At 54.3% G+C, this 19,535-nt stretch overlaps 1 protein-coding gene across 6 annotated transcripts in view; it reads right to left on the minus strand.

Moving 5' to 3' along the window:
* The window catches only part of CARD14 (caspase recruitment domain family member 14), a 30,501-nt gene extending 13,850 nt beyond the window's left edge, over positions 1–16,651 (minus strand). The window contains exons 1-12 of one of the 6 annotated variants that reach the window (XM_055389299.2): positions 16,499–16,648; positions 15,875–16,050; positions 13,522–13,752; positions 12,382–12,519; positions 10,918–11,243; positions 6,767–6,934; positions 5,439–5,558; positions 4,411–4,536; positions 3,838–3,987; positions 3,170–3,358; positions 2,717–2,833; positions 131–273 (exon numbers count right to left, since the gene is read on the minus strand). In XM_055389299.2, the coding sequence (XP_055245274.2) occupies positions 131–273; positions 2,717–2,833; positions 3,170–3,358; positions 3,838–3,987; positions 4,411–4,536; positions 5,439–5,558; positions 6,767–6,934; positions 10,918–11,243; positions 12,382–12,519; positions 13,522–13,732 (1,688 nt within the window). In that variant the 5' untranslated portion in view covers positions 13,733–13,752; positions 15,875–16,050; positions 16,499–16,648. Of the gene's footprint in view, positions 1–130; positions 274–2,716; positions 2,834–3,169; positions 3,359–3,837; positions 3,988–4,410; positions 4,537–5,438; positions 5,559–6,766; positions 6,935–7,650; positions 8,501–10,917; positions 11,244–12,381; positions 12,520–13,521; positions 13,753–15,874; positions 16,051–16,498 lie in introns of those variants that run through there. The other 5 variants (XM_055389298.2, XM_055389300.2, XM_055389302.2 and 2 more) reach the window with 5 other exon arrangements.
* Positions 16,652–19,535: the final 2,884 nt, after the last annotated feature.

Below are 19,535 nucleotides of genomic sequence, written 5' to 3' on the forward strand. Positions count from 1 at the left end.
TGGGGCTTCGAGGGCAGGAGCTGCTGCCTGCAATACCCAGATGCCCTGAGGTCTAGGTCGGTGTCTCTGGTGAGTTGCCAGGAAGTACCCCAGTGCCACCCCAGTGCCAGGAAGGACCCCAGTGCTCTACCTGAAAGACCAAGGTTCTTCCCCGAAGTCCTCGGCCACCCGCTTGTACAGGGACTGCTGGCTGGGGGGCGCGGGGCTGCTGGAGCGGAAGCTGTCCACCAGCTCGCGGCTGGACGTGGCGCTCAGGTCCGACAAGAGCTGAGACTGGAGGAGGGAGGGCAGAGGTCAGTGGGGCACGCACGAGGACACCCTGAGACTCCTCCCTTGCTCCCCCATGGTGTAGAGAGAGCCACAGTGAGAACTGACTGGAGAGGAGGCAGGAGGGGAAAGAAGGACACACATGGGGTCACGTGCACTGAGCGCCTGCTGTATGCCAGACACTGGGGTCACATGCAATTAGCACACAGCACTAACACATGCTGTATGTCAGGCTCTATTAGCTGCTTGGCTTAGTTCTCACGATAAATCTGTAAGGTGGCATTGCTGTCCCATTTTACATGTAAAGTGATATAGTTTGGCCGTGTGTTCCCACCCAAATCTCGCCTTGAATTGTAATAATCCCCACATGTCAAAGGTGGGGCCAGGCGGAGATAACTGAATCATGGGGTCCGTTTCCCCCATGCTGTTCTCGTGAGAGTGACTGAGTTCTCACAAGATCTGATGGTTTTATAAAGGGCTTCCCCCTTTGCTGAGCACTCATTCTCTCTCCTGCCGCTCTGCGAAGAGGTGCCTTCTGCCGTGATGGTAAGTTTCTGAGGCCTCCCCAGCCATGCTGAACTGTGAACTGTGAGTCAATTAAACTTCTTTCTTTGTAAATTACCCAGTCTCAGGTATGTGTGTATCACCAGCATGAGAACGAACATCAGTTGCACAAAGCAACTGAGGCCCAGAGAGGTTGAGTTAGTGACTAGGGAGGGGAGGCCGCATTCAGAGTGCACACTGACAAATGTGACGTGCAAGGCGCTGAGGCCACCAGATGTGTGGGGTAGGTCTGAATCCCGCCACTTCTTTCACTAATAAGTATTCCTGGAGTAGCTACTATGTGCCAGGTCCTTTGACAGTGTCAGATGTACATCTGAGGACAGGCACTGTCCTTGGGGTGGGGGAACCAACGGGCACCCGTGGACCAGTGAGGTGGAGTGAGGCATTCCAGGGCTGTGGGCGACATGGGCAGGGCAGGGAGGCCAGGGCGGACTCTCTGGAGGAAGTGGCACGGACAGAGGACTGAGGTGGAGTGTGTGTGTGTTGGGGGCAGGGGGCACATTCCAGACAGAGAGAGCAACAGAGCAGTGGCACGCAGAGACCCCAGGAAGTAGGAGGCAGTCCCCCTAGAGCAGCCAGATTAGAAAGCCGGGGCAGGAGGAGAGTGGCTGGAGGGCAGCTGATTGGTCAGTTGCCCACGAGGCTGGTGAATGAGGACGGTGTGTTCTGGCGAGCAGAGCTGCTGGGAGCCAGTTCTGAGCGCCTGAGGTCCCTTCCCTCCCTGACCCAATCCACCCCTGGGGAAGGGAAACACAGCTGGACTCTGTCCTGTGGGGGATGGGGGGCACAGGGGGCGTTAAGGCAGATGCAGGAGTCGATTCAGTTGAAGGTTGGGACTGTCCTGACCCAGGGAGGCCCAGCACTGACTGAAATCTTCCCCGTGTGTGCACTCAGTGTTCTGGGGAAGATCCCGGCCTCCCCCAGCTCTCTGAGTGGCCAGGGGGCAGGTGAGCCTGGGCCTGCTGCTCTTGGGCCACTGATGGGATGGTCCAGGAAGGAAACACCAGGTCCACCCCAAGGCATGGCAAAGGGATGTCAGCCTCGCCCGCCTCTCACCCTCCCTCCCGGCTCCCGGCATCCTGCGTCACTGGGGCTTTGACCCCCAGCGTCCTCGTGCCACATGCCCATTATGGTGGGACCACCTCTTTATTTTGCCAAAGGGTGAGGGCAGATGCCAGGGACCTGAGGCTCCAGAAACCACAGTGAGGCCGGCATCCCAGGGACCATCTGTGCCAGGTTGAATCGGGTCCCCTGGAAACTCATGTCTGGGGACTGTCTGTGCCAGGTTGAATCGGGTCCCCTGGAAACTCATGTCCACCCTGCAAGCTGTGAATGTGACCTTCTTTGGGAATAGGATTTTCAGACGGGTACCCTGTCAGCACTTTGACTTTGGAAGTCTGGGCTCCAGGACTGTGACAGAATCAACCTCTGATGTTTAAAACTCTCGCAATAGGGCCAGGTGCGGTGGCTCATGCCTGTAATCCCAGCATTTTGGGAGGCTGAGGCTGGCAGATCATTTGAGGTCAGGAGTTCAAGACCAGCCTGGCCAACATGTTGAAACCCTGTCTCTAGTAAAAATACAAAAATTAGCTGGGCATGATGGCAGGTGTCTGTAATGCAGCTACTTGGGTGGCTGAGGCAAGAGAATCGCTTGAACCTGGGAGGTGGAGGTTGCAGTGAGCCGAGATCACATCACTGCACTCCAGCCTGGGTGACAGAGGAGACTCTGTCTCAAAAAATAAAATAAAATAAAACTCTCATAATCGTACCAACCTCTTCCCTGTGGGGACAGGGTGGAAGGAGGCCCACTTTCATCCTGACAGAGAGGCCCCTGGGCTGGCCCAGAGGGTCAAGGCAGTGAGGGAGGTGGGAGGAGCGGCCATACCTCTGTGGAGCTGACGAGGCTGCAGTCGCTGTCGTCTCTGGGGCAGATGGCATGCATCCGCACCAGCCGCTGCTTCTCCCGTGGACAGGGCTCCCTGGTCCTGGCTTCCTGCTTGAGCTGCCAAAGACAGGCCAGACAGGCTGGTTAATTCAGGAAAGGTTCCGCTTTGAGGCCCGTGGAGTTTCTACCAGGTCAGCACCACCCATTTCACCCTCCCTGGCAGTTTCCTCTCGTCAGCTTCCAGGGAAAACAATTGTGTCCCTGTCCTCCCAGCCCATCACAGGATCACAGGCGCTGCCAATCAAAGAGACTGAAAGAAACCAGCTGGACACACAGCATTTCATTTCTTTTAGAATATGTGTGAATACACACACATACATACACACACAGAAAATTGGAGGAAGGGAAGTAGAACCAGTTAGAGAAGAAAATAAAATCCACCTGTCATCTCACACTCAGAATAAGCACAGCCTGCGTGTTGGTGCCTGCCCCAGGAGGGTTTTTCTCTGCGTGCACACGTGTGTTTCCACCGTCGGTGTGGGACGCTTGCCGTGCAGGGGGTGAGGAAGGAAGGGCCGGGTGGGTTCCACATGCGGAGGGAGGAGCTCCTTTGCCTCCCCGGGGGCCTGGAGCTGGAGCTGCCTGCCAACCCAGAATGAGAGGCTTTCTAAGAATTCTGGCTTTCTGGGAACATGCTCCCTCCGTTACATGTAGGTCTGTCTTTCCACTCTTGGACGCTGGGCTTTTAAGCATTTCAGGAACACAGCATCTACACTGCAAATGGCTGCCTGTGGACAGCTTCAAACGCCACCTGCCACATCCATCACCACACTCCACAGGTTCCAGAACCTTCCCCTAAGCTCCCCATTCGATGATATGGAAGCAGACTCTACTTGTCTACTGGGCACCTTCGAGGTTTCACGGCACCATCCACGCGTGGGAGCCAGTGTGTCGCTCATCACAGTGACACTGGGCCGTCTCTGCAGGTGCCGCGTGTGGCCCAGCCTGGGACCCTGCCTGTCCTCCCAGTGACTCCATGGGCCACCCTGGAGCCCAGCTCTGTCCCACTGTCACCGCAGCCCCTGCCTGGCCTCCAGCTCGGGTCAGCCGGGAACACTCACCACACCCGGAGGCTCTGCCTGCAGCTGGCGAAGCTGTGTGCGCAGCTCGCAGACCTGGTCCGTCAGCTCGAACACCTGCCTGCGGAGGGAGTCCTTCTCCACCAGGCTCTGGGAAATCTCCCTCTGAGCACTGTCCCTCGCGGAGTACGCCTGTGGGCCAAGACGGGAGTAAGGAGGCCGCGCCATCACCACCGGGGAGCCTCAGCTAGAGAAGGAGAGCCCTGTTTCTAGCCTGCGCTCATCTGACATCCACTAAATGGCCCACGCTGAGCTGTGCAAACTTAAGATTCATTTCAATTCTTGTTCACATGTGCAGTGTTGATAAAACCCAGTATTTGGGGTGTACTTTCTCAGTGTCATGTACCAGGAATAAGAGCAAGAAGGATGATAGAGACAGCGTGTGGACAACAGGCCTGGAGGAGTGAAGAAACTTCGTGTGGACCGAGGAAAGAGACCCTGAAATCTGGGACCAGCTGCCATCAAGGACAGGGAGCCACGAGACTGTCCCCGGAACCAGCCCTCACCTGGGGAAGCAAGCATGGGGTGGCGGGGTGGGCCCGGCCTCTCAGGTACCTGGTCTCGCTCCTTCTGCAGCTCGCACACCTGGGCCTGCAGCGCGTTCACCTTCTCCCTGTAGAGCTGGCAGGCCATCTTACTCTTCTGGAACTGCAGCAGGGTCTGTTCCTTCTCTTCCCAGTACTGGACAGAGTGGGACACATGGACCGTGGAGCTCAGCAGTTCTGAGGGTCTGGGCTTAGAAGGGGGTCGGGGAACCCAGGGGTGGAGGGAGGGAGACAGTTCTAGGGATGAAATAAGGTCAATTCTCACTCGTCTCTCTCTTTTTTTTTTTTTTTTTTTTTTGAGACAGAGACTCGCTGCGATGCCAAGGCTGGAGTGCAATGGCGCAATCTCGGCTGACTGCAACCTCTGCTTCCCGGGTTCAAGCGATTCTCGTGCCTCAGTCTCCCTAGTAGCTGGGATTACAGGCACATACCACCAGGCCCAGCTAATTTTTGTATTTTTAGTAGAGACAGGGTTTCACTATATTGGCCAGGCTGGTCTGGAACTCCTGACCTCAAGTGATCCGCCCACCTCGGCCTTCCAAAGTGCTGACTACACGCGTGGGCCACCGCGCCCGGCCTCGCTCGTCTCTTAAGTGCTAGATTTCGAGGTGCATCTAGAAAGTTGCTTAGGCTGATTATATCTGAATTAAAACAATGAGGGGATGTTGCATGCATAGTTGTGTTTTGCTTTTTTAATGTCCCAGAAAAACAATTTTCCCTCCCTGTCCTCTTCTCTTCTACCGTCTCCTTTCCTCCCCGTTCCCTCCTCACCTAAGTCCCTGGCTCTCCCCAGGGCCTGGGCCCTGAAATCCCCTGCGTTTGAATCACGCATCTGCCTGACCATGGTCTTAGCTGTGGGGTGCGAGTCCGTGCTTAGGGTGGCACTGACAAAGGAACAGATGAACAGGCCAACAGATTCTTTCAGCAAAATTATGTGAGCTCGGTGTGGATGAAGGAATCTGGCTTCCCCACAGACCTGTCCGCACCCCTGAGACAAGCCCCAGGAGGGTCACAAGGGAGGAAGGGGTCACACGGCACCTGCTCTCGCTGCCTCTCGGCAGCCACGGCCCGCTCCCGCAGCGAGTGGATGCGCTCCACCAGCTCCTGTCGGCTCCCCCGCGCCTCGTCCAGGCTCTGCTCCAGAATGTCCTTCTCCGCCTGGGGCAGAGAGAGGTCAGCTTGGGGTGCTGGCTTCCCCAGAGGCCTGCCCTAGGCAAGCAGAATCCCGAGAAGACGGCGGCAACTGCACGGTCAGGTGTGTGGACAGATGCAGTCTTACTACTCTACACCGGGCAGGAGAGAAGCCACGGAAAAGCCACCCATCACGCCTGGGAAAAGTGCAGATTCATGGCCAAGGAGAAGGAACACAGGAAGCTGGCAACCTCTGAGGACACCAGTTCCTCCCTTTACCAGGTCAGCCTTCTCCTTCAACAGATCTACCGGCAGTTTCACAGCGAGGGAGAAACCAGCAGACAGGTCATTCCCCTCTGACACTCACTTCCCAGGAAGGAGCTTATAAACAGGGACACAATCCAGGCTGCAAGATGGCCAGTGCCCTGGGCCCAGTGAATGCTTATGGAAGGAATATCTCAATAAATACCAATCTACTGAGAGGGGCCGAGGAGGAGACGCCAAGGGTCATTGCTCACTCACTGCTCCGCTGCAGAGCCCCCCTCTCTCCAGTGCACCTGAGGCCCAGAGGGCGGAGTCTTTCCCGGCAGAAAGGTTTCTTTCCCCCATCCTTAACGCGAATCCCATGCTTTACAATTGGCCAAGTCCACTCCAGAACACAGTCGCTGCAGTAAACCCACCAAGTCGGGCATTGTGATGCACCTCCAGCGGCTTTTATTTTTATTTGTTTGAGACAGGGTCTCCCTCTGTCGCCCAGGCTGGAGTGCAGTGGCGTGATCTCAGCTCCCCGCAGCCTGAAACTCCCAGGGTCAAGCGATCCTCCCACCTCAGCCTCCCGAATAGCTGGGACCACAGGTGTGCACCACCATGCCCGGCTACTTTTTGTATTTTTTGTACAGATGGGGTCTCGCCATGTCATCCAGGCTGGTCTTGAACTCCTGAGCTCAAGCTATCTGCCCATCTTGGCCTCCCAAGTGCTGGGATTACAGGAATGAGCCACTGTGCCCAGTTCCAGCTTTTAATTCTGTTCCAGCAGCTTTTAATTCTGCCAATTTTGGGGTCTGGGGAACAGCAGGAAGGAAGGAGGTAAAGAGAAAGCGGGTGAGATGAGTCACTAAATTTCATCTCTTGTTCTTAGCCTCACCTTAATTAAACCACCTGTCAGAAACCCCACAGCCTGGGGGCCAAGCCCCCAAGGCAGGAGGCTGCTCTCTGCTGGGGGGACCGGAACCTACCAGGCTGAAAGTCAGCGAGCGCAGTTTCTCATTCTCCTCCTTCAGGCGGTTCAGCTCCTCATCCCCGGACTCCTGGTCGCTGGCCGTCCTCAGGGACTGCTCTTGAAATTCCAGCTCGCAGGAGGAAACCATGTTGGCTCGCTGCAGCTGCTGCTTCAGTAGATACAGCTGTGCGGTGGGGAGGCGACAGGAAGGGCGATGGAAACAGCTTCACCCCTGATCAGGAGCTGGGGGCATTTCTCACCCTTCCTCCTAATGATGCTTTTAGCACTCAGGGGGCTTCCTGCCTTGAGACTGAAAAACCCACGAAAGGGTTCACCTAATGAATAGTCCCAAATATTCAATTGGGGCTGGGAGGACAGAGGCCTTTCGGCTCTGTTTTATAGATGAGGCACCGCGGTTGAACTCCATCCAGGGTTAGGGTCCCAGGAATAGACCAAGAGGCCTTGATAACAACTCCTGGATCTCTACAGCTGAGCAGCCGGCAGTGATGGCCAGCATGCTCCCCGGCTTCCCTGCTTGTCCATATTCTGCTAAATACATCAAGAAAGGGAATTTGGAGTCATGGAAATCAGTAAGAAGTAGGAGAGAGGAAAGTCAGGTCGGAGGGGTAGACGTGCCTGGGAACGCGGGACCGGGGCTATTCAGACAGCAAAGCTCCTGTGTTGACTTGCAGTCTGTGTGCAGGGCCCTGGCCTTCCAGGGACTATCCCACCAGGTCCTGCTGGCCTCCTTCCTCTGGCCAGCAGCCCAAGAGAAACTTGGAGCTCGAGCCACGGGCCCGGCCTCTTTCCGTCCTGGGTGTGGCAGCCCTGGGGAGGCAGGACTTTCCCCGTGAGGCAAGCCCGGGAAGGCTGCACGTCGGGGTGGGTGCTGGTGCTCACCCCTGGGCTGTGGCCAAGAAGGACCTTTCCACCTGGACTCTCCCCTCCCGACACCCGGTTAGCACATTCTCAATTCGCAAGTTCCCAGCTCCTGCAATGGTCCAGCTGCGCTGGGCATGCCACCGTCTACAGATTCAAAAAGTAAAACCAAGTCAGAGCTGGAAGGGAACAGGAACACATGAGACTGAAAGTGAACCAGAACAAATAAACCGAATTCTATTTCCAACAGACGCCACGACCACAAAGAAGAGAGAGACAGACAGACAAGGACAGAGAGAGCGAAGCTACAGTGACTCACAAACACAGTGTTTGATTACAAACCCTCAGCCTTGAGCAAGATTGGCTGGCGGGGGGAGGTGAATTACAAACAAGTCCGGCACCCGTCTTAGAGGGGCTGTTAATGGCAGTGGTATGGGCAGAGTGATTCTGAAACGATTTGAGATGTGCTGCAGGACTGAGCACGCACGGGTCTGAATGTGCTGGTGACGCTGGGAGCAGCGTTCCCCCTGGGGAAGGAGCACACACGTACGGAACAGAAGGCAAGAAAAAGCCGCAGGGCATGGGTTGGAATTAGAGGTATGGGTGAGAACCCATGATTTCTGAAGTATGCACATGAACTATATGTATACTTCCATGCATATGAGGATGTGTGTGTACACAGACAAGTATGTGTGTGCATATGTGTATGTATATGTCCATACGTGTGTGTGTGTTTCCTAGCTCTGTCCCCTGAAAGGGCTGAGAAGCAAAGACACCCTAGTAGTGATGGGCACACCTACACCCAGATCTTGTTCTCTTAAAGGAGGCAGGAGGCCGGGCGTGGTGGCTCATGCCTGTAATCCCAGCACTTTGGGAGACCGAGGTGGGCGGATCACCTGAGGTCAGGAGTTTGAGACCAGCCTGGCCAACATGGCAAAAACCCGTCTCTACTAAAAATACGAAAAATTAGCCAGGTGTGGTGGTGCGCGCCTATAATCCCAGCTGCTCGGGAGACTGAGGCAGGAGAATTGCTTGAACCCGGGAGATGGAGATTGCAGTGGGCTGAGATGGCGCCACTGCACTCCAGCTTGGGTAGCAGAGTGAGACTCCGTCTCAAAAAAACAAACCAAAAAATAAAAAACAAAAACAGGAAGTGGGGCCCTCAGAGAATGGGCTGAGCCTGGATTTGGGGTAGGCCGGGTACAAGATGACCCTGGAATATCTTGTGAGGCCAGAAAAGCAGTTGGTGCTCCAAAAACAAGGGACCCGTCTTAGGACACGGAGCTGGTTGAAGGGTTCCATTGGTCACATCTGGGTCCATTTGAGACCAAAATCATTAAGGACAGTGAGAGGTCAGACCCCTGCAGAGTAGGAACCCACGAACTGCGCCAAGAACAGAGTCAGCCACGGGAGAAGGGAAGGCAGAGGCCGTGGGCAGCAGCAAAGTGGGCTGGCCTGGTCCAGAGTCAGCCAAGGGAGAAGGGAAGGCAGAGGCCGTGGGCAGCAGCAAGGTGGAGCACTGGCATGGTCGTCATTCACAGCTCCCAGCGTAGGGGCCAGCTCCCGCCAGAGTCACCACAGCTACATCCTGGGAAATGTCCACCAGGAGCAGGGTGCTTGCTGGTCTCAGTGCCCCACACCCGAGATATTTATCAGTTGCAGGGAAGAAAAGAAAGAGCCATTCTGCAGTAGAGCAATTGGCCTGCACCTTGACAAATGGTGGACGGTGACGTCCCCTGTGAGGGGCGACAGGACCTCGAGAGCCCTCGAGGAGATGCCGTGAGTCAGGCCAGCACCCCCTGTGCAGGGTCCGGGCCAAAGAACATAATTTCTGTATACATGTGGGAAACACAAGACAAACCCCAAATGAGAGGTCGTCTCTCATCAAAGGGAAGGGGTGGGGGCTTTAAAGAGGGCCACCTCATAATAGACAAAGAAAGGCTGTGGGCTGTTCCCAAAAGAAAGTGCCTAAAGAGAGGAACAGCAGAACACAGGGCCCGACCCTGGGCTGGGGGAAAGGCTGTGAAGGAGTCACTGGGACAGATGATAAAACCAGAACACAGGCGGATTGGATAAAAACAGGGCATCCATACCAAAAAGACTGAAGTTGAGAACTGCACTGTGGCTACATAGGGGCAGGTGCTGATTTTCAGGAAGTAGACATTGAAGGGTTTGGTGGGGGTAAAGTGCCACGAGAGAGTAAAAGTACAAATGATAAAGCAAGGGTAGGTGGGTATTAATTGTACTATTTTTATTTGTGTGATTTAAAAATATATATTTGGAATTATTTCTAAATAAGAAGTAAAAAATTAGAAACAAACAACAAATGTCATGATTAAAGGCAAAGCGCTGGCCAGCGCAAGGGCTCACACCTGTAATCCCAGCACTTTGGAGGCCGAGGTGGGAGGATCGCTTGAGCTCAAGAGTCCGAGACCAGCCTGGGGAACATAACGAGAACCCCCATCTCAAAAAAAAATTTTTTTTTAATTAGCTGGGTATGGTGGCACAATCTGTAGTCCCAGCTACTCGGGAGGCTGGGGATCACTTGAGCTCAGGAGTTTAAGGCTGTAGTGAGCTAGGATTGTACCACTGCACTCCAGCCTTGGTGACAGAGTGAGATAGTGTCTCTAAAAAATTAAAAATAATAGTAATAATAATAAAGGTAAAAAGCAAATGCCAAAATGACAAGGAGTGCATATCCTCAATATTTTGAGAAGCCTTACCAATCAGTCAGATCATCATCCCCAAAGAAAAGTGAGTGAAACACACTGAGTTTCAGAGGCCTCACTTGAGAACCCTCCTGCCCTCCCCGCCTGAGTCCAGGACCAGCTGAGAAGGACAAAGGAGGATAACAGAGACCAACTATCCCGCCTGAGTCCAGGACCAGCTGAGAAGGACAAAGGAGGATGACAGAGACCGACTATCCCATGTCACTGCTGCAGCTGGGCAGTGGGACGTAGGCGGCCCTACAAATATGCAGCCCAGAGTGTGTCCAGACCTGCCCAGGTGTCAGCAGGACAGGCAGTTCACAGACAAGCCAGCCAGGCCACGGGCAGCTACTGGACGAGGCACACCTCGCCGCCATGCAGGCTACACAGAGGGGCCTGGGTGGCCTCCCGGGGAGGGGAAGGATCAGCTTCCCGGAGGGGTCTCAGCCAAGGCTCTCGGGGCAGGGAAGTGTTAGACAAGGAAGAGGGGAAAGGAGTTCCAGGCAGATGGACCAGCTAGTACAAAGGCCTGGGGGCAGACGGCAGCAGGGTCGCGCCGGGGTGCAGGGTGTCCCCCTACCTCCTCCTGCAGGCTGCGGCAGCGTGAGGCGGCCAGCTCCTTCTCCTGCAGCGCGTTGCTGTAGTGCAGTGAGAGGCTGAGCATCTCGTCCTTCAGCTTCAGCACCTCATGGAAGTGTGCGCTAACTTCACGCTTCATGCGGCTGTGGTCAGCCTCCAGCTGGTGCAGGCCCTCGGCACGGGTCTCGGCCAGGCCCAGGTGCTCCTGCAGTTGCTGGCACCGCCGCAGCAGCACCTCCTTCTGCCCCTTTTCCTGGTTCAGTTCCTCCTGCAGGCTGCCGATGGCCCCAGCCAGGCACTCGGTCAGCTTGGATGTCTCCATGAGACCTGTGGGCAGATGGGCAGGTGAGCAAGTGAGCAGGTAGGGAGGTAATAGGTGGGCAGGTGGGTAGGTGAGCAGGTGAGCAGGTGAGCAGGTGAGCAGGTGGGCGGGTGAGCATGTGGGCGGGTGAGCATGTGGGTGGGTGAGCATGTGGGCGGGTGAGCATGTGGGCGGGTGAGCACGTGGGCAGCTGAGCATGTGGGCAGGTGTGCAAGTGCACAGATGGGCCGGTGGGCCGAGGCATGACTCCCATGCCCCCACAGCCTTGCCCAGACTCCCCAGCAGGCCCCCAGCTTTAACCTGCTGGTCTCCTTAAAAGCTCCTGGACCTCAAGCAGACTTGGTCTTTTGGTTGAATAAACAGCGTGACTCCCGATTTTGGCACTAGGGTTACCCACTCTGACCTTCCCCGTGAGACCCCACTGTTCAGACTTAATGACCCTCCTCGGTAGCTGAAATGCACTGAGTGCTAACTCATTTTAACGTTATCCTGAGAAAAAGATAAAAAAAGAATACGAATCCGCGTACTAGAACTCTAAAGAACGTAAACACACACCGTGCTGGAACACAGGGAAAATGGTCTATTCTCCACTGTTTTGGGTCGTGTGAGTCCTGCTCCTGCTCCTTTCAATACCTAAATCTTTCAACAGCTCCTCCAGGGAAGCCTAGAATTACTCCCTGAAGGAAAATGGTGAGCAGTGCATAGAAGGCTCCGCGGCCCTGCCGCGGCCCTGTACCCTCTGGCCGGGGCCGCTCTGTCGCCTCCTAAGAGCTGAGGCTGGGCGGTTCTGGCCCCTCCAGCAAAGCCGCAAGGTTAAAGGCGGACTCCAGCAGACACTCCCTCCCCCTTTGCTTGTGTCTCTCCAAGCAGATTCTCCCCACCCCACCGCTCAGGGGTCTCCTTTTGGCACTGGGTAACTAAGGACCGACCCTTTAGAGTCAAGGCCCAGGGGCTCCTTATCCTATCCAACTCCAATACAGTGAGGGGGTTCCTCACCCTCAGAGTGCTGGGGCTGGGACAGGAACTGCAGCCTGGAGGGAAGGGGGAGTAGGGCAAATCGGCAGGTAAGCGGGGCACCTGGGGTTACCAGGAGCCTGAGGTTCCTAGAAGTGCCTGCCAAACCGTCAAAGTTGGAGCTCTCACCGCTAAAGTTGCTGAAGTCAACATCAGGCTGCAGCCCGGTGACCAGGGTGTAGACGTCAGGGTTGTGGAACTTCAGGCTCTCCAGGAAGGCGATGGCCCCGTTCTTCCCTCGAGTCTTCAGCAAATCCAGCAAGTGCCCTTGGGAGGCAGAACCGTCGGTCTGGGCAGAACCCAGCTACCAAGGGGGCTGGGCTCCCTGGCTGCCTTCCCCACGGGGGAGAGGCCTGGGGCTGAGAAACCCCCCGCACATGTAAGAATCGGGAGGTGAAAGCGGTTTTCCGGGATCTGCCGGGTGGGATGCGCCCTCACTGCTCTCACAGGCTCCCTTTACCCACATGACCTCAGTCAGACTCGAGAAGGGCAAAGCTGGTATGTATCGAGCAACTACTGCAACCCCAGTGCTCTGGCGAGTGCGGGGGGACCGGGACGGGGTGAGGAGGTGGGTCCCTGCTTGCAAGCACCTCCCTGGCAAGCTGGTGGGTGATGCAGACGCAGGGTCCCACCACGGTGCTGTCAGCTTTGGAGCTGCGCACAGAAAGCAGAGTGGCACCCCGGGGCTGCGGGGGACAGGTCCCAGAGAGCCTCGGGGCCTTCCATGCCCAGGGCCCAGAGCCCATCTCTCTCAGCCAGAATGACTAGCGTGCATTAATCTCTCCTGTGTTTGGGGTTCGTACGCCAACATGCATGAACATTATCATGTTGACAGCTACCACCTACTGCCTGTTTTCTATGGCCCCAGCTTTGCAGTGAGTGTTTTATAAACAGTAACTCCTTTGCTTCTCCTAACAACCGTATACAGTAAAGCCATTACCATCCCCATTTTTTAATGAATAAACACTAATCGGACCATCAGAACGGACTCCAAAGACAGCTGTAGTGGTGTGAATGGTGGTTCCCCTTCAAAGACACATCCACTGGAACCTGTCCAGATGACCTTTTTTGGGAAAAGGGCCTTTGCAGATATAAGTTAATGATTTCAAGATCAGATCATCCTGGTTATCCAGGTGGGCCCTAAATGCAACAGCAAGTGTTTTTATAAGAGACAGGACGAGAAGAGACCCCCTGAAGACAGAGGCAGACAGTGGAGCCATGTGGGCCGCGGGAAGCTGGAAGAGGTGGGGAAGAGGGAGCTGCGCTCACCGGCCCGCATGGCGCTGTTGGTGAACCGGGGGCTGTGCAGCACCTCCTCCTCGTCCAGCTGGCACAGCACCTTGGCCTGGCGCAGGTAGGGGGTGAGGCGGCTGGGGCAGATGCAGCGTACAACCCTGTGACGGTGGCTCTCCATCATCTCCCACAGTGTCTCCTCGTCCAGTGCCGTGAGTGCGGAGTCCCTGCGGCACAGTTCCCCCATGGCTGGGCGCTGGGAGGACCCTAGGAGGGGTGGCCATGGGGGTGGAGTTGTCAGGGAAGCAGGACCCCAGGATAGCCAGGGTGACACCCTTTTAAAATCAACTCCATCGTAAAATTAGCAAGGCGCACTCTTTGCCAGTCAGAACCCACAGTCCTGAGATGTTTACGGCAGAGGAAGCATTCCAGTGGCCATTTGCCATTCTGGTTTCTCCCTCTGTGTAAGATTGAGTGCCACGGCCCCACCTGCTCTACCCCAATCCTAAGCAATAAAGTCAACTAAATCACACTTTGTTGTGTCAGTTACAGCTTTTTCTAAAAAATTAAATACTTTTTTTTTTTTTTAGAAATTCATCTAAAATAATGGTAGTAGGCTAGGCGTATTGGCTTACGCCTATAATCTCAGCACTTTGAGAGGCCAAGGGGGAAGGATTGCTCAAGCCTAGGAGTTCGAGACCAGCCTGGCAAATATGGTGAAACCCTGTCTCTACTAAAAATACAAAAATTAGTCAGGCATGGTGGTATGCACCTGCAATCCCAGCTACTTAGGAGGCTGAGGCAGGAGGATCACTTGAGCCTGGGATACAGAGGTTGTGGTGAGCTGAGATTGTGCCACTGCACTCCAGCCTGGGTGACAGAGGGAGACCCTGTCCCAGTAAACAAACACACAAACAAACAAACAAACAAATAACAGTAGAGGTGCTGCACTTTGGAAATGCTGCTTTATATGTTCTTTATGAAAGGTAATTTTCATTAGAAGCAAGACTATCGACTTCTCTAGAGCCGAGATCGTGCTACTGCACTCCAGCCTGGGTGACAGAGCAAGACTCTGTCTAAAAAAACAAAAAAAAAGTTCCCATTGTTTTCAACTACCCAGCAGGTGGTCCCTTGTTTGCAGTGGCCCAGGACAGTGACACAGAGGACTGCGCAGAGGACTCCACGTGAGGGAAATGTGCTGGGGAGTGACACTGGGCACAAGTGCCTCGCAGAAGACACTTCAGGGTAGTAACGGCCAGCACGGCTCGGCTGCGGGGGGTCTGGGCTTACAAAGATGGCGAGGCAGACAGAGGATGGACAGGTCCCCGAAAGGGCTGAGCTGCAGCTGATCTGAGGCTGCCACCAGGGCTGATGTCCCAAGCCCAGGTCTGTCTGGACAGAATACACGAAGCAGGTCGCCGTTACAGCCCGGAACACCTGCTCTTCAGGGGACATGCTGGCTAGTGCAGACTCTAAGAGCTGCTGGAGGTCCTCAGCCGTCACCTGCCCAGCCTCCCATCCCAGCGAGAGATGAGCTGTGTCCCCCACTGTGCCCCGCCTGAGCCCCTCTCTGGCATCAACATAAGGCCATTAGCCCATTAATCCATCTAAATAATTTTAAAATGTTTTAAAACTGTGCATTGTTTTCAGCATATTAAAAAATCCTGCAAATAACAAATACCCTGCAAATAACAAATATCCACATACCTACCGTGCAGATTCAACCATCTTGACATTCTGCACTTCAGGTTTCTTTTTAAGGAAACGCGAGGCAGATGGCGCCTTTTTGTTCTCTTCAGTCCCTCTTCCCTCCCTCTCTGGCCAGACATTCTAAAATCATTTAAAAATGATTTTTTTTTTTGGTAGGGTCTCACTCTGTTGCCCAGGCTGGAACGCAGTAGCGTGATCGTGGCTCACTGCAGCCTTGAGCTCCCAGACCCAAGCAATCCTCCCACCTCAGCCTCTCAAGTAGCTGAGACCGCAGGCATGCGCCACCATGCCTGGCTTATTTTTTAATTTTTGTAGAGATGGAATCTCCGTATGTTGCTCAGGCTGGTCTCGAACTTCTGGACTCAGGTGATCTGTCTACCTCAGCCTCTGAAAGTGCTGGGATTACAGTCCAGCCTAAAAATGATATTTTAAAAATCATTTCCTACAAGTGGAAGTGTGTATAAACAGTACATAGCATCTTTGCATGATACTTCATGCAGACAGCAGCTTTACATCAACAGTGCCTTCAGTGTTAGCTGGAACTTCACAGAAACTATCATTCTGTGCAAGGCTGTACGGCTTCTGAGGTTTCTCATACTGATACATGCAGCTTGATACATGCACGGTCCTTTAAACTGTGCACTGGATTCAATGATACGAATAACCACAGTGGACTTACGCTCCTGTGGGAGGATATCACTGCTCACAGAGCTGCAGCCACTGCCTTTGTTAATCTCCTGGGCACAGGTGGGAGCGATTCCTCACAGACCCATGAATTCCTGTGACTTGATTCTTTTCATTTGGAATGAGAGGCTGGACCACTGGAGACAGATGCCTCTTGCAGGGATCTGTATGCTAAAAATACTTGAAAATCAGAGCAAATCAACACCTGTCATCTGAAAAATGGAAAATGGGCTGGGCGCAGTGGCTCATGCCTGTAATCCCAGCACTTTGGGAGGCCAAGGCGGGCAGATCACCTGAGGTCAGGAGTTTGAGACTAGCCTGACCAACATGGCAGAACCCCGTCTCTACTAAAAATACAAAAATTAGCCAGGCATGGTGACGGGTGCCTGTAGTCCCAGCTACTTGAGAAGCTGAGGCAGGAGAATCGCTTGAACCTGGGAGGCGGAGGTTGCAGTAAGCTGAGATTGCATCATTGCACTCCAGCCTGGGTGACAGAGTGAGACTCCATCTCAAAAATTAAAAGATAAAAATAAAACATGGAAAATGATCGTTGGAGAGTCGTGTGTGCAGGAGCAGCGCCACAAGCCGTCCCAGGAGCCGGGTCTCCGGAAGTACTCACCAAGGTTCTCAGGTTTGCTTTTGCAGGATCTCCGTGCAGCAGGGTGGGGTCCACAGTCCTCGCAGTGTCTCCAAAGCCCAGTGTGGTGCCAGCTGCCTTCTTTCTCTGCGGGCTGCTGGGTGGGGCGGAGCTGGGCAGAAGGAAGAGCCTGAAGCCAAAGCAGCACCAGGTGAACTGACCGTGATTTCAAAGCCACGTGACCTGTTCCAAAACTCAAAGTTCGGTCACAACCACCGCAAGCGGCGGGGAAAAGACGTCAAACTCGGATCCGGGAAATAACTCGACAGACCTTTGACCCCTGTGGTTTTCCCATTAACTATTGAAGCTTCCTTAGCGCTTGGAAGCAGACTTCTAAAATGGACCTGGGCTTTGAACCCTAGACTACCAAGGAGAGTTGACAGGCGCAGTAGTTATCCAAAGCACCCACAGGCCTGTCTGCGGCTCCCCACAGGGCCAGGCCACTCGTACCCTTCTGCTGAGTCTCCTTGCCCGGAAGGAAGAACAGCTGGAGAGGACAGTGACGGGCGCAGAGGCCGGCGTGGGCAGGTGAGGAGGAGAGGAGAACCAGCCGAGGGCAGCTCTGCCTCATTCCTTCTGATCTCAGTCCTGTTTCTCACTGGAACAGGTGATTGAGGCTTGCGAGTCAGGGTGTCACTGATTGTGGCCGCCCCCAAAAGAATGCTGAAGCCTTGACCCCCAGTACCTGTAAATAGGACCTCATTTGGGAATAAGTCTCTGCCAGCGTAATCAAGTTGAGGTCATTAGGGTGCACCCTAGTCCAGGGATGGGTGCCCTTATAACAAGAGGAGAAGGGCTGGGTGCGGTGGCTCATGCCTGTAATCCCACACTTTGAAAGGCCAAGGTGGGCAGATTGCTTGAGCTCAGGAGTTTGAGACCAGCCTGGGCAACACAGTGAGACCTTGTCTCTGCTAAAATCTGCTAAAAAAAAATTTTTTTTTTTTGAGACAGAGTCTTGCTCTTGTCTCCCAGGCTGCAGTGCAATGGCACAATCTTGGCTCACTGCAACCTTTGTCTCCCGGGTTCAAGCAATTCTCCTGCCTCAGCCTTCTGAGTATCTGGGATCACAGGTGCATGCCACCATGCCCAGCTAATTCTTTATTTTTAGTAGAGACAAGGTTTCACCATGTTGGCCAGGCTGGTCTCGATCTCCTGACCTCAAGTGATCCACCTGCCTTGGCCTCCCAAAGTGCTGGGATTACAGGCGTGAACCACTGCACCTGGCCTAAAAAAAAATTTTTTTTAATTAGCCAGGTGTTGTGGTGCACACCTGTAGTCGCAGCTACTCAGGAGGCTGAGGTGGGAGGATCGCTTGAGCCTGGGAGGTGTAGGTTGCAGAGCTGAGATAGTGCCACTCCACTCCAGCCTGGACGACAGAGCAAGACCCTGTCTTAAAAAAAAAGAAAGAAGAAGAAGAAGAGGAGAAGGGCCCTAGACCTAGACACCCCATGATCACCCCATGTTGGCAGAGGCCGAGACTGGAGTGACACGCAAAGGGTCGGTGGCAACACTAGAAACTCAAGAGAAGGCATGAAGCAGACCCTCCCTGGAGCCTTCATGGGGGTGCGGCCCTGCTCACCCCTGGAGTGTGGACTTCTGGCCTCCAGAACCATGAGCAAATAAATTTCTGTTGTTTTAAGCCACCCAGTTTGTGGTAATTTATGACGGCAGCCAGAGGGAGCGTGCACAGGGGCAAAGGCGATGTGGAAGTTTTCCGTCTATCTCCAGGGATGCACTGCCAATGGGCACACTCCCACAGAAGGCTCCTGAGCTCCTGGGCCTCCACCCAGTAGAAGCCTGCGTCGCTAGAGTCTGACTCCAAGTCAGAATGATCCTCTGCCCCACTTCAGGACCAGCTATATTGTCTGTGGAGCTCAGGGCAAAATGAAAGCATGGTGCGTTTGTTTTAAAAACGTATTCAGAATTTCAAGGCAGCAACAGCAGAGCAATAAAGCCAGCCCAGGGCCCCCACTCCAGCCCTGCCCTGCATAACTGAGGGGTCTTCAGGCCCCCTGTCTATCAGGGTGGTAGCTAAAGGTAGGGGATGTTTCCTTTACAGATGATGGAATGTCCTAAAGTTAACTGTGGCGGAGATTGCACAGATCTGTGAATACACTAAAAGCATCTTAAACGGGTGAATTGTGTGCCGTATGGGTTATAGCTCTTCCTTTTTTTTTTTTTTTTTTTTTTTTGAGGCAAGGTCTTGCTCTGTTGCTCAGGCTAGAGTGCAATGGTGCAATCTCAGCTCATGGCAGCATCCATCTTCTGGGCTTAAGTGATCCTCTACCTTAGCCTCCGGAGTATCTGGGACTACAGATATGGGCCACCATGCCAGGCTCATTTTTGTTGTTGTTGTTGTTTTTTGTAAAGATGGGGGTCTCACTATGTTGCCTGGGCTGGTCTCAAACTCCTAGGCTCAGGTGATCCTCCCACCTCAGCCTCCGAAAGTGCTAGGATTATAGGTGTGAGCCACTGTGTCTGGCCGTGAGTTATATCTCAACAAAGTTGTTTAAAAAAAAAAAAAAAGATCCAGGCTTGGTGCAGTGGCTCATGCCTGTAATTTGGAAGGCAGAGGCAGGAGGATCGCTTGAGCCCAGGAGTTCAAGACTAGCCTAGCAACATAGCACGATCCCGTCTCTAAAAAAAAAAAAAAAAAAAAAAAAAAAAGATCCGAGAGCAGCTGGCAATCCCACCCTGCCTCCTGCTTCCCTCTCTCATCCCTGCCAGGAAGCAGGAGGAGGGTGGGCTGAGGAGGTCCCTGCAGTGCCCGGTTCTGCCCCTGCCACCCCAGGGCCAGGGCTGGGGGTCCACAGTGCGTGGGACACCGGCACCCTCTTTCCTTTCTCTTTGTTTTCAGCCTAGGCTGGGCCCCCGTCCCAACCAGGCCCTGCCTGTTCAGCGCCCCCACCACAAGTGGGGTTCCTCTCTTGCCAGCTCCTGTTCTCTGCCAGGAGGTGTCGGGCAGGAGCACGTGCTCTGGGCGTTTCCCTGCCAGCCTCCTCCCTTCCATCCCCTTGGC

This window comes from Gorilla gorilla, chromosome 4 (assembly GCF_029281585.2).
Source record: "Gorilla gorilla gorilla isolate KB3781 chromosome 4, NHGRI_mGorGor1-v2.1_pri, whole genome shotgun sequence".
Classification (NCBI taxonomy): domain Eukaryota; kingdom Metazoa; phylum Chordata; class Mammalia; order Primates; family Hominidae; genus Gorilla; species Gorilla gorilla.